This window comes from Salvia miltiorrhiza, chromosome 7, assembly GCF_028751815.1.
Source record: "Salvia miltiorrhiza cultivar Shanhuang (shh) chromosome 7, IMPLAD_Smil_shh, whole genome shotgun sequence".
In the NCBI taxonomy this organism is placed as follows: domain Eukaryota; kingdom Viridiplantae; phylum Streptophyta; class Magnoliopsida; order Lamiales; family Lamiaceae; genus Salvia; species Salvia miltiorrhiza.
The window spans coordinates 43,322,835-43,334,961 of NC_080393.1; the positions used below are offsets into that span (position 1 = coordinate 43,322,835).

Genomic DNA, 12,127 nt, shown 5'->3' on the forward strand with positions numbered 1-12,127 from the left:
ACTGAAGATTGGATCTTCAGTTGATTCAGTGGTGTGCACCCGGCTAAGCACACAGTTTCAGTTTGCAGTGCACCCGGCTAAGCACTTGCGGAGTAAAGTTGTTGGTCTAATCAACCGACCGTGGATGTAGGAAGTATTTTCCCAACCATGTAAAAATCTCTGTGTTATTTACAGCTTTCAGTTTTACATTCCTACTTGTGCTCTTACATTTGATAAACTGAATACTGATTAAAAGCAAAGAGAAACCTAAGACTAACTACGTGCTCAACACAGGCTATTTCGAAACAAAGTATTTCCGCTGCGTATGTTATCAGTCTGACTGATCTATCCTCCGATAGTCAGGAAGACTTGTAACATCTCTATTTTAGCAAACTCGACTGAAGCCTTAACGTGCATCAGTTAAGTTCTAGTGATTTAACTGATAACTCATTACTGAAGAGTATTTCAGTATCAATCGTCAACCCTGTTTGGTTAAAACTCTTTTCTATAAATAGGCGTCTAAGTTTGCGTGTAAAGTTTCGTTTTGATCTCTATCTTGAGATCCCTCTTAATTTTTGAATAAAAATAGCCTATAGGTGTATTCCCCCCCCATACACCTATTCGAGACCCTCCGGACCTAACAGCTCGCCATCCCGCTTTCCCTAGCCACCCTCTCAAAATTATTCTCCAGTTTTCCTCACCGGGCCTCTCTTCGTCGCCGCCACCTCCTCTTCCCTGTCCTCGTCCAGCAATCACCATCAAAGCGCGCGGCGGGGAGAGGGTTTTATCGATCTCGCTCCGGATCCCGTCCTCCTCGCGGTGAGAGGCGGCCGGTTTTCTGACGGATTTATTCGGAATTGGGGATCTCTTGAAGATCTGCTCCCGCTGCGCGCGTAGCCTCTCGATGTCCACCCTCTCGTCGCTGAATTTCACGTTGGTGTAGAAGCACGACCGCAGCAGGCTGCTGCTGTAGAACTTCCCTGGACCAAATGCCACAACCATATCGCCGTCGCTTTCCCTTCATCTTCATCTCTCTCTCTCTGTTGATGTGTGACGTCTGGAAACGTCACAATCCTTCTCCAGCGTGGCACCAAACGCGGCGGCGATGCGAATCGAAAGAAGGCAGCGGTTGTGATTTATGCCTAATTGTTCATAATTTGGGGTTTGATTATGCAATATTTGAGTTAATTATTCTGGAAGTTGGTGCGTTTATGGGTCTGTTCGATATGTTGCAGGAGCTTTTGATAAAATAGGAGAAAGAATGATATTTTGGAGATTCTGTTCAGAAAGTGCGTATTTGGGCTCAAAGTGGTGCCATACTCTGCTGTCTTGCCAGTGCTGACAATACCGTCAGCGTTGTCGTTCCATAGTCAGAGCTAAAATCCATAGCAGAGTAGATTTTTAAAGTCAGAGCTCAACATCGCCAGAGCTGACTTAGGTAGTTAGAGTGACCAATGTGCCAGAGCTGACAATCCATATCCAGAGCTCACCGAAGCCAGAGCTGTCATTCCATTACCAGAGCTAAATCTGACAGAGCTGGCATTTATTCGTCCAGAGCAGAGTACATTTACAGAGCTTAACATCTCCAGAGCTACCTACGCCAACACTGTTCTAGAGCTGGAAATCTCCTTATCCAGAGCTGACTACGCCAACACTTTCCAGCTCTGCCATGACTCGCCAGAGCTGCCAAGACTTGCCGAGCAAGTTATCCAGTGCACTCTCCTATGCGCGCACGTTGCTTTGATGCTTATCTTTTAGGCCCAATTTTGCAAGGCCTTTTTTAGTGTCGTTAGGGTTGATGAAAGGCAATCTATTTAAGGGCATAACTGCACACGCTCATGATCATCCCAGCCTCCAGCATTTACTCTTCAGCTTTCGATTCAAGTTAATTTCATACCTTAGGCGTTAAACACTTTTCAGCTTTCTTGTTCTTAAGATTTACGAGTACTTTACAGCTTTCTTGTTTTCATAGTTTTTAAGATTTTCGAGCTTTGTTCTAAGTTAGGTTTCAATTCTCTTTTGCTTTACTTTTTCATTTAGAGTTGTAATCCAGTGACAGATTTACTTCTCGAGACGATTACGGTATTTATTTTATTTACGTTGATTCTTTTATTTTACATGCATTATGTTTCGCTTTCAATCATGCAAGTTCGTTTATGTCAATTAGATTAGAAGCCTTAAATTTAAGTTATTTAAATTCCAGCCTCGTAGTGTTTAAATTCAACTCGCTTTGACTTTAATCGTTTAATTCTGCCTACAGTTTAATAGTTTCTTTCTGCTTATGTTTCTGAGTTCCGCCTAGTTAATTAAGTTTAATTTCAAGTTAAGTTTCAATTTACAAGTGTTAGTTAATTTTACAGTTTTCAATCATACTTTACTGCTTTTGCCGTGATACAATTAGAAGTCCTTTAAGATCTTCCTTGAAAGACGACATTGGGTCAACTTACCATTGCTAGAGTGTCCTTGTCCTATTGCAAGTCAATCTAGAGGTGTTTAGGTTGAGTCAGGCTGCTGCAGACCAGTTGCAGGTGGGCCCCACGAGAAAAAAAATCTGTGAACGGCGTTAGACGACCGTTTAGAGGCTGGGTTCAAATGTACCCTTTCTATTGACTCTGGGAGTTTATTTGGGCCAACATCGAGAATGGGGAGGGATACGCTCTAAGGGTGTTTTGTTTAGGGGGGGCATTTATACCTTAACCCATATATATATATATATATATATATAGGGGCGCGCTCCAGTGAGACCCCATATTTTTCGTGAAACACTAGGACAATGAATAAGACATATAATACTAATGAACAAAACGTATATCTAATGAACAAGATGTATATACTGATGAAAAATAAAATTTAAAAAATTCGTAATGAATAAGACATATATACTGATGAACATGGCCGTATATACTGATGAACAATGCAGTATATACTGATGAATAACAAAATTTAAAATATTCTGTTCCCTCCAGGATTCGAACCCTGCGAAAAAAAATCACCCTCCAGATACAATATCAGCCATAGGATTGATAAAATAAACGCACCGGATCGTGCCCTAGATCTAACTAAAATTAGGGGGTCTCATTGGAGCGGCCCCCTATATATTTATATATGTATATGAATGAACGAATAACTTTAAAGATCATGTGACAATGAATTCAAACATGTGACCTTTGATCTCAAACATTAACTATTTTTAATATTAGACCAACACACATATAAACTGTCAATTATACTTTTGCCTCAATTTTCAAAATTAGGGATTTGATTTAGGGTAGAAGCAGGAGAAAATTAGGGATTTGATTTAGGGAGAGGGGTTTTATGAAATTGGAGGAATTTTGAGATTTTTGGTGTTTTGACTTTTGAGTCAGGGTAGGAGGAGAATGAGCCGACGCTGGGACTGAGAAGTGGCGGAGGCGGCGGTGGTCGTCGTTGCATGTGCTACGGCGAGGAGACAAAGAGGGAGAGAGGCAATTGGCGTGAGAGATAAGGAAAGAAAGATAGAGAAGTAGAGAGGGGGTGAGAGGCGAGGGCGGAGGCGAGACGCCGACGGCAAATTCGCCGGAGATGGGGGTTGCAGGCGGCTGAGAGAGAAGAAGGGGAGAGAGATTTGGGGGAACTGCCGAAGGGGAAGGCTGAAGGTAAAAGATAGCCTACTTGCTATTATTAATTGACTACCAACTCTATATTCTATAAATAACTAGTATATTAATTGTTTTCTTGAAATTGTTTAATTCGTTGTATTTTGGTTAGAAAGTCATTAGATTCTCATGTGACATAAGGTAATATGCTTGCACAAAAGATACATGTATGCGGTATGCACAATTGACAAAGTGATCTAAATTGTTGGTGCATCCTACAACTTAATAAAATATATTTTATTTAATTAAAAAACCGATTAATCTGATTAACCGATTTCAGTTACCGATTAACCGGTTAATATCAATAGCAATAACCGATAACGGAACTAAATCGAAAAAAATCGGGTATCGGTTACTGATAACCAAGTTTTCCGATTCGATTACGATTATAACCGTAACCGGTTTACCAGCCCTAGTCGCCCTAATCGGAAGGGAGCAAATTTTCAATATCAAAGATGACTAGAAGGGACGATGAATGCGTGGTTTTTTGTAGTTATTTTATGAAATGAGGTGGATTTTTTGTTTTTCCTACTCATCTAAAACCATGTCGCTTTATGAAGCTTTGTAAAGAGGATTAATTGCACCAAAATTCACAACCAACGAATCAGTTAAAGAAAGAAAATTAAGCAACAAATGAATTCAAGAATCAACAATTAATCCCCATCAACCAACTATTAATGTTTTTCAGTTTTAACTTGATGTACATATATATGTAGAGCAACAAACAAGCCACTGAGGAAAGTCCTTTTAAAATACAAATGAAGTCAAGTCCTTCAAGAATAAAGATCACCATTTCCACCTATTCTCAAAATCAGAAACCACATGGACCAAAGAGGGTTGCGGACGAGACCATAATCAGAGAATCAAACCTTGTACTGGAGCAGGCTTTGAAGGATGCAGCCCTGCTGAATCAGATGCTTTAGGAGACTCTGATAAATGAACCTGAGCAAAATCATCCACCATTTTCCTTCTCTGCTCGTCTTCAACAATCACAACTTTCTCCTTCGTCTTTTGGCCGACTTCACCAGCCGCCTTGGTGACTTTGCTAAAAGCCCCGGTCACCCATGTAGTGCCCGTAAGAACATATCTGTTCTTCATAATAGCAGATCCAGCATTACTGACCGTTTGCTCAGCAGCAGCAAATGCTGATTTTGCTTTCTCAGAAACGTGGAGTTTCTCATCCACTTCCCGCACTTTATCATTCACAATGGAAGTTCCAATCGTTATCTTCTCAGTCAGTCCAATCTTTTTGTCAATTGACGAAACTTTGGCACTTGCTGTGGAGGTCAATTGGTGCTTCTCATCAAAAGATTTTGCTTTATTAACAGCATCTTTACCTAAGATGAAACCCTTTGCAAGCATGCTGCTCACAACGTCCTCTGCCTTTTGCAACGCGGATTCAGCACCCCCTCCAGTCCTTTTGTCTGATTGCTGTTATTTTTAGGAGGTTAAAGAAAATACCTTATATGATGTAGTTACAAAGTAAACAAGTTTCCAGTTCATTACCAGAGGTGGTGCACAAGCAGCAGGAGGTAGCTTGTAATCTGGATCTGGATTAATTTCCACAGTCATGTCTATAATTGTTGCTCCCTGATAACCAAGTAAAAAATAATAATAATAAATAAAAAGGGCATGACTGGAAGATTGCTGGATAAAATAGCTTGTTCCAAGCTAGTGGTTACTGGTTAGTCTAGATACATCATTATGGAAAAGTAGAGAAACTACAAAGATCAGGGGAGGGAGAGTGGGAGAAAGTAACCGAAAGAAGGATTGCAGTCTCCGCTCCCTGCACGTCCTTGAAGGTAACAAATGCAATTTGAGATCGCACAGTATCACTACATAAGCGTAGGACATCTAAGTCAATGTGAGCATTTTTGAACTCATTAAAAAAAAACATACATATAAGATACAAAATCACTGTATTAAATTAATGTAACCTTCGCATCTCGACATATTCAATATCACCAGAAAAAGAAAAGAACTCGTGGACGTCACGCTCTGATGCTCCCAGAGACAGATTACTGACCTTGACAGTTTTTATCTGGGACATTAAAACAAATAAGCCACATTAGGTAAATTGTTTTCAGAGAAATGCGTGATTTCCAGAATGCAGGTTAGTAATACTCAAGAGTTACACATCCAAATAACATGTGACATTGTCATTGGAGGTACATAGTCTAGGTCACACTTATGGTAGGGTTATGGGCAATTCATTATAAACCAATACATTTGTAGTTTAATGCATATTTAACATCAATGGCTTATATCAATGCTCACTTGATCTTTTGACATTGACATTGAAAATAACAAAACAGGCCATATGATAATTCAGCTTTTATTAAAAATCTTGGGTGGAAATTTCTTGTCATGTGTCTCCTATAGAAGTACAAAGCATTCTGCTGAAGCACTAGATCATTTAAAGCAAAAGTAATAACATGGTTTTTGTGCATATTACTACATACATTTTTTGTGCATCACTCAATGCCCTGTTCCTGCTCAAGTTTGAAGTATCCTATATGGGTGTATTAATGTAATCCGTGCATATTGTTCATACTTTTAATATATCTTAGATAATTTGTTAGACCCTGGGATGGAGAATAAAGTCAGAACAAAAGATCAGTCTTACTAATGGATTTGAATAATGAAAGGACACACATGACTATTTCTATCATATTAACATGATTGACGAGTGCCATGAATATAATAGTATAATTTTTAATGCTATTAAGAAGCAAATTTTATGTCTGTGCAACCCAAAAGTAAGATACAAGGAGATAAAATTAGAGGATATGTGTAACCAATGAGAATCAATTAAAACAAATATTACAATTAATGTGATGAGTCATAATAGTCCTTGACAGCACAAGATACAAAGAAAAATACTAGAAGATGCCTTCAGTAGCATTAGTAGAAGCACAAGATACAGAGAAAAATACTAAGAGCATGCCTTCAGCAGCAGTTATAGAAGATGCAACATTAGTAGACATGCAAAGAGTCAACCTAAACTACGCTTGCAAATTTTGAAGACTTGAATCTGAACTGTAGAAACCTTTTTCAAGGTTTTCAGAGATCATTTGTATTGTACCATCTTTCCCATCCCATTAACAATGCCTTGAATAATTCTGCCTTTTCAACTCACATGGTAACAACTATGTTATTCCTATCCAATGAATAATGCCTTCAATAATGCTACCTTATTAAGACTTTTAATTTTAACTACTTTCTTGTATCATGACCAGTAATGGTGCTCAATGGAATTCAACTTTTATTTTCTGACTAGTTACAATTTTTCTTTGGAGTCCCTAGGATACCTTACACATAATTCAATCAGCTACCAGGGAAGGTAAGTTATAAATAAACCTCCCTATATATCATCGACTTAGTGCTATGCTAGTTTGAAGTTAGTACAGCAGTTGTCTAAATGAATGATAACCATTGCTGGATCCTGGAAAATATGGAGGCAAGATACAAACTTCAGAGTGGGCAGCGGTGTCTGGATTAGTGTCTGGATTTAGAAATAGACCGAACCATAATTCTGATACCGAAAATATAATTGCACATTCTTATTCATCAAGCCGTAAAGGAGCAATGTCTCCCAGATTCTCACATCGAGAAAAGCGTTTTTCCCTTGCTTGGCTGCTCGATTATGACTATGGCTAATGATAAAGAAAAGAGACCTAGTCAATAAGGGAGAATTCGCCACAATAATTTGGGTGGTCATAGTCACTCCTCTTAGTATGGATTTTCTTCAGGCACCATCTAATTAGTCAATTCGAGTCATTTCAGTGAAACTAAAGCAATAAGATAAAAGTATTTTCCGGCAAAGAAGGAATCCAATAATGAAGAATACAACACATTATACTCAGTTCCCAAGCAGGTCTAAAGTCATAATCAGCAGATCCATATATCATCATAAAATACAGCCAAACGACGACCACAATCACATAAAATGACTTCGAATTAATCTACAATACAACCGAAATCACATCAAATTCATCTAAAATACAACCACAATCATATCAAATGACATTCACTGAAAACCTCACTAATATAAGCACCTGATTACATATTGCAGGTTCCTAAAAACCAACATCTCGAACAGATCAACTGATTCTACATACAATCCAACAGAAAAAACCAAAAAACAAGAGAGAGAGAGAAATCACAAGATGCGCGAACTCACCGACATGGTTGCAAGAGATAAATCTAAGTAATGAGAAGAAAAAATGTGAAGTTGAGTTGAGAAGTTGAAGAGGGATTTAGGCTGAGAAGCCGGCGGCAGATGAATCGAGGGGCGTTGCGTTGACACAAGCTGAGTTGCAAATCAAATTTGGTTGATTTCTTTTTTTTTTTTTTTTTTCTCCACGCGGTTGGAGCGTCAAGGAGTTGGGCCCGCTATTATTTATTGGTTCAAACGCGACTAATCTTTTAAAATTTAAAATCTAAATCAAATATTTTTAATTGGCGAAAATGTACGTATCCACATGCACGTTTCCATCAACATAAATTATGTGAGCTCACGTTCTAAAGGTTAAGCCCCACGTATTCGCCTTTATTTTGTTCTCCGACGGTAGGGATGGCAATGGATCCGGGATCCGATCCAAATCCGCGAATTCAGACCCTTTTTTTCGAATTTGGACCTTGCAAAATTTGGACCCGGCGGATCTGGACCGGATCTGGACCACTCTCTAAAAAACCAAAACCGGATCCGGATCTGGAGTAGAAGATATAAAACTCAGATCCGGTCTAGATCCGGATCTGGACACGGTAATATTAAAGATATAATATTTTTATTTTTTTAATTTTATCCAACCCTAAAAAGTAAAACATAGACGTCTAACTTTTACAATTCAATTTCAAAACCCTACTTCATCCCACCTCACCTGCGCCGCTCGCCTATCCTCCACCCGCGCCGCTCGCCTATCCTCCGGCCGGCGGCCGGCCACCTCCAAATCAGCCCCTCCGGCCTTCCCCACCCGAGAGGCTCTGCTGCAGAGCAGAGCAGCGTGAGCAGCAACGTGAGCAGCGCCAATCCATCTACGGCCGCTCCATCTCCGTCCACCTCCGGTCTCGGCCTTTCCTCCACCCGAAATCTGTGGTATCGGACTTCAGCGAAGGCTCTGCTGCAGTCTGCAGAGCAGCACAAGGCAACGCCAATCCATCTCCGGCCGCTGCTCGTCCTCTCCGACCGCTCCTCTCCGGCCGCTGCTCATCCTCTCATCAGGTAAACCTTCATTCAGCTTTACTTTTGTTAGTTTTACGGCCCAAATTTGTAATTTGTTAGTTTTCTAGCAAGAATTGGTTTATGCATTTTTGCTTTAACATGTTGTGTAGTGCAGTGTATTAAGATTTGTCATTATACCAAATTTGTGATTTGTTAGTTTTCTAGCAAGAATTGGTTTATACATTTTTGCTTTAACATGTTGTGTAGTGCAGTGTATTAAGATTTGTCATTATATGTGGCATTTTTGGTTTAGATTTGTCATTAAATGTGGCAGTGCAGTGTATTAAGATTAATATGTTGTGTTCATTTTTGCTTTATTGTAGAAAATGGAAGAACAATCCATTAATTCAAATAGTGAAACTGTTCAGTCTCAAATACCAAATGATGGGGCAGCCGGCGTGGTTGAAGGCTTTGTTGACCTTGAACGAGATAACAATACCACCGAGGCTTCGAAAGAAAATGAAGCAGATACAGATCCAATTAGTGGTGTTACTAAAAAAACAAGTAAGAAAGTCACTTCTGAAGCTTGGGACCACTTTGATAAGATTGTGGAGAAGGGTGTTACAAAGGCGAAGTGCAAATATTGCAAAGCTGTTTTGTCATACAAAGTTTCCACGGGAACTTCTTATCTTCTTAAGCATGCAAAGAAAGTGTGTTCGGGAAAGCACTTGCGAATTGGAGTTGGTCAAACACAATTGAAGGTTAAAACTGAAGCTGATGGGTGCACTATCTTGGAATTGAAGGAAAATGAGAAGCCTGCCAACTTTGATCAAGATGTTTCAAGAAAGGAGTTGGTTAGTATGATAGTGATACATGAGTATCCTTTGTCAATGGTGGACCACATTGGATTTAGAAAGTTTGTGAAGAGTCTTAATCCATCATTCAAAATGATTTCAAGAAATACATTGAAGGCTGACATTGTAAAGAAATACAATGAGGAGAGGAGCTCTTTGAAACACTTGTTTGAACATAATGATAGTAGAGTTGCAATAACTACGGATATGTGGACTGCTTCCAATCAAAAAAAGGGTTATATGGCAGTGACATCCCACTTCATTGATCAACAGTGGGTTCTACACAATCGAACTTTATGGTACTAACCTTATTATTTATTACAAATGCTAATTTGCTATTTATTTATGTTTAGTCACTTCTTTATTTGTTAGTAATTATAGATTATGTGTTTGTTTAGGTTTTGTTTTGTACCATCTCCACACACTGCTCCGAGTCTTGCAAAGGTCTTGATGGATTGTTTGTCTCATTACTCATTGGAAAATAAAATTTCATCGGTTGTACTTGATAATGCCACCACTAATGATGCAATGATGAGTATTTTGAAGGACAATTTGGAAAGTAATTTTCTAATGTTAGGTGGGGAGTTTTTGCATTTGAGGTGTAGTACTCATATTTTAAACTTGGTTGTTGGGGATGGTTTAAAAGTGATTAGTCATGCTACTGAAAAAGTTCGAGATTGTATTGTTTTCTGGATGTCCACTCCTAAAAGGGTGGAAAAGTTTGATGAGGCTTGTCGGCTTTTCAACATAACTCAACCCAAAAGATTGGTTCTTGATTGTAAAACTCGGTGGAATTCAATTTACTTGATGCTTCAAACTACTTTGCCTTTCAAGGATGTTTTTACTAAATTGAAAAGGTTGAATAGGAAGTTGAAATTTGTTCCTCCTAGTGAACATGATTGGATGTTAGCAGGTCTTGTTTGTGGGAAGTTGGAAATTTTCTACAAGGCTACTAAAGTCTTTTCTGGTAGAAATCATCCTACTTCTAATTTGTTTTTTCGAAAGATTTGTGAAATTAAACTTGTTTTGAGGAGATGGATACATAGTGATGTTGAGGTCATTAGAATTATGGCTGACAGTATGATTGAGAAGTTTGACAAATATTGGGAATATGTGAATGGTATTTTGGCCATTGCTACCATTTTAGATCCGAGAAACAAATTAGATTGTGTGGAGCACTATTTCAAGAGGTTGTATGTGGATGATGCTGAAAAGGAGTTGAAAAGGGTTAGGGAGAATTTGGATAAGCTTATAGTTGAATATCAAAAGAGAAATGAAGGGAACAATAGTGAAGACCAATTAAGAAAAAATAGGATTAATGATAATTGTAGGAGTGATGAGGATGAGTTTGCTCAAGCTAAGAGAACAAAGAAAAGGAAAGTGAATGTGAGGGGTGAGGTTGAGCACTATTTGGATGATGATCCTTTGCCCGATAATGATAATTTTGATATTCTTGATTGGTGGAAAAGAGATCAAACGTATCCCACCTTGCAAAAAATTGTCAAGGATGTTCTTTCTATTCCCGTCTCTTCGGTTGCTTCGGAAAGTGCTTTTAGCACCGGTGGAAGAGTGGTTAGTTCTCATCGTTCTAGACTTCACTCTCAAACTGTGGAAGCATTGATGTTCTTGCAAAATTGGATGGTTGATGATATCAAAGGTAATACTTTACTTTTATGCTACTTTAAATTTTATTATTATTATTATTATTATTATTATTATTATTATTATTATTATTATTATTATTATTATTATTATTATTATTATCTCTTTTACTTGTATTCATAATATAATTTTTCTTTTTTCCAAGGTAAATTGGAGGACACACATTCTTATTCTATTGTTACAGAAGATTGTGATGAAGATGGAGATCAAATTGATTATATTGATATGGTATTTGATTTTAATCCATTTTATATTTTTTACAATTGAAATAAGTTTTATTTCTCATTATATCTTGTTCTTAATTTTTGTAGGATGTTGATGATGTCGAAAGTAGCTGCAATATGGAAGACATCTTTGAGGATTACAGAAATTGATCGTTTCAATATTAGGATTATTATGTTCTCATTTTGGATTGTTTGGTTTTAAATGAATTATTATGTTCTTATTTATTTTGGATTGTTTAGTTTTAAATGGATTATGATGTATTTTGTATTCTTGAATGATTGTTGAAACTTTAGACTGCTGAAATAGAAATTTTATTAAAAACGAAAGAAAAAAGAACCTACACCCAAGAGAGCACAAAACGCATCTGAGGGCCAGGCCTCAAAAAGACCTCATTAAGGTAAACCCCAGGGGGTTCCCTTAACGCGGAAAAGGAGAGCCCGTCTAAGAAGAAACAAAAAAACTGGCAGTGAGCGGGGGGAGCCTCCTCAAAAGCTCCAGCCGAACCATTGCCCCAAGGAGGTCCGGCCCACACAAACCAGTAACAAGAAAACAACTGCAAAACAGACAGACCTCGCTTAGAAAAGAAAAGGCCGACCAAAGAACAAAGC

At 38.3% G+C, this 12,127-nt stretch overlaps 2 protein-coding genes across 3 annotated transcripts; one reads left to right on the plus strand and one right to left on the minus strand.

Annotated features, from left to right (window-relative positions):
* Positions 1-4,252: 4,252 nt before the first annotated feature.
* Positions 4,253-8,151, minus strand: LOC130993096 (binding partner of ACD11 1-like). Of its 2 annotated transcripts, XM_057917820.1 has the most exons (5): positions 7,798-8,151; positions 5,552-5,655; positions 5,374-5,449; positions 5,121-5,204; positions 4,253-5,045 (listed from the first exon to the last, which is right to left on the minus strand). In XM_057917820.1, exons 1-5 carry the CDS (start codon positions 7,801-7,803, stop codon positions 4,470-4,472), a joined length of 846 nt encoding a protein of 281 aa, XP_057773803.1. In that variant the 5' UTR covers positions 7,804-8,151; the 3' UTR covers positions 4,253-4,469. The 2 variants fall into 2 exon arrangements, with proteins under 2 accessions (XP_057773803.1, XP_057773802.1); XM_057917819.1 differs by lacking the exon at positions 7,798-8,151 and having other exon boundaries at positions 5,552-5,664.
* Positions 8,084-10,453, plus strand: LOC130993097 (zinc finger BED domain-containing protein RICESLEEPER 3-like). Its single transcript, XM_057917821.1, has 2 exons — positions 8,084-8,838; positions 9,162-10,453. The coding sequence occupies exon 2, from the start codon at positions 9,165-9,167 to the stop codon at positions 9,936-9,938; it is 774 nt and encodes a 257-aa protein (XP_057773804.1). The 5' UTR covers positions 8,084-8,838; positions 9,162-9,164; the 3' UTR covers positions 9,939-10,453.
* Positions 10,454-12,127: the final 1,674 nt, after the last annotated feature.